The 1,740-nt window shown below is 33.4% G+C and overlaps 1 protein-coding gene across 5 annotated transcripts in view; it reads right to left on the bottom strand.

Moving 5' to 3' along the window:
- Window positions 1–1,740, bottom strand: part of LOC117181938 (fatty-acid amide hydrolase 2-A) — a 72,018-nt gene that overhangs the window by 6,862 nt on the left and 63,416 nt on the right. For all 5 annotated transcript variants that reach the window (XM_033374965.1, XM_033374964.1, XM_033374962.1 and 2 more), the window contains one exon: window positions 592–759. In XM_033374965.1, coding sequence (XP_033230856.1) covers window positions 592–759 — 168 coding nt within the window. The remainder of the gene's footprint in view (window positions 1–591; window positions 760–1,740) is intronic.

The raw sequence follows: 1,740 nt of genomic DNA, 5'->3' as shown, positions 1-1,740 counted from the left end.
AAGTTAAAAAACGGTGAGGCTGCTCAGTAGACCGTATGTGAAAGGTTTAAATCATTAAAAAAAACATTGAAAATGAGCAAATTCAGTTTATGGAAAAACCACAAAAGTTTCAATAAAACGTTTATTAACCATTTTTTTTAAGAATGCTCATTTTTTTAAACGGGACAATGAAACTTCGTCTGTTTTAATACCAATGCAAGTTACGAATTATAATAATATACATTTATGAGAATGATATAAAATTTCAGCGATAAATTCGAGTGCGAAGCACGAGATACGTGATGAGAATGTGTTCGTTAAAGCCGAAGGAGCTTTAACAAAAGAGAATTCACAATCACCAAATTACTGTTGCCGATGCTTTCACCTCTTGTTTTAAAAAGTCTATGCACGAAGATTGAGCTTTTAGCGCAAGGTAAATACATTATCGAGCGCGAAGCACGAGAACCAACAATCGCGCGAATGAATACATTTTTTTAAAAATTATACTCTTAATTAATAGTTGCTCACTGTAGGTTGCATTATTCATTGTAGGGAGGTTTCCCCTAGGCCGATACATATATTTTAATCCATATTGAGAATTTAATGTTATACCTCGAGCTCCTTTTTTACAGAACGGTTCTGCTCAGCCATTTTAGCTTTAAATGACTTTGGCAATTTTTTAACGAATTGCGTTACAATGCCATACAGCATAGCATGAAGTGTATGTGGTGACAAAAAACACAGGTACTTCAAGAGTTCTATGGTAACACTCTTCCATTCCTAAAATAAAAAATATTTCTAATTAGAGAAACGCACTAAAATAATAATTACTCGTTTATTTAAATCCTAAATTGAGAAATGTATACTCTTTTTAAATTCTTTTAACATTTCTTATTATTACATCTCCTTGTTTCTAAAATAACAATATAGTACACTTCTCGATCAAAAAATATTACTCAAACAAAGTAGTTGAATTTTTTACCAAATATCTGATTTCTAGCCAATAAGATTAGTTATCTAAAAAAAGGTGAATTTTCAGAGAAAATGAATCGAAAGGAAATTCGCAAAGTGATGCTAAAAGTAATGGGGATTTGTAAAGAATAGCAGGAGAAAAGGGGAGAGGAATTAAAGAAGGAAATTAGGCGGGAAATGCCTTAACTTAAGAGAGAAATAAAGAAATGGGAAGAAGTCAGGGAACAGTTAGAAAAGAGGATGCAGTCATTGGAACAAAAACTAGAGAAGCATAAGATAATAATAAAAAGGTAGTGGAGAAGAAAAGACTTGAAAAAATAGAACAAAGAATAGAAAGGAAAGTGAGGAAAGAAAGAAAAGAAACATAGGGATAAAGGGTATAATAATAGAGGGGAAGGAGCTGAAGGAAGGAGTGGAAGAAGTACTAAAAAGGTTTGATGCGAAGTTAGAGATAAAAGAAGTGAGAAGTGTAGGAAGGGAGAAGCGAATATGAGAGAGACTGCTACGGGTGAGACTAAAGAAATGGGAACATATGAGGGAAATGACGACAAAGAAGAGGATGTCATATGGAAGCTCGACGAGAATAGAGGATGATTTGACATACGTAGAAAGGAAGATGCAGTATAAGTTAAGGAAAATAGCGGAAGAGGGTAGAAAAAAGTTGAGAATAACATGGGTTAAGTATGGGAGAATACGAGGGTGGATTGATAAGTTTCCGGCCTGACCAAGAAAAACAACGTTTTTAAGAATTTTTTTTTTATTTCTCAACATAATCTCCTCCAAGGCTGA

Source organism: Belonocnema kinseyi, chromosome 10, assembly GCF_010883055.1.
Source record: "Belonocnema kinseyi isolate 2016_QV_RU_SX_M_011 chromosome 10, B_treatae_v1, whole genome shotgun sequence".
Classification (NCBI taxonomy): Eukaryota; Metazoa; Arthropoda; class Insecta; order Hymenoptera; family Cynipidae; genus Belonocnema; species Belonocnema kinseyi.
This window is presented reverse-complemented; position numbering and strand designations above follow the sequence as displayed.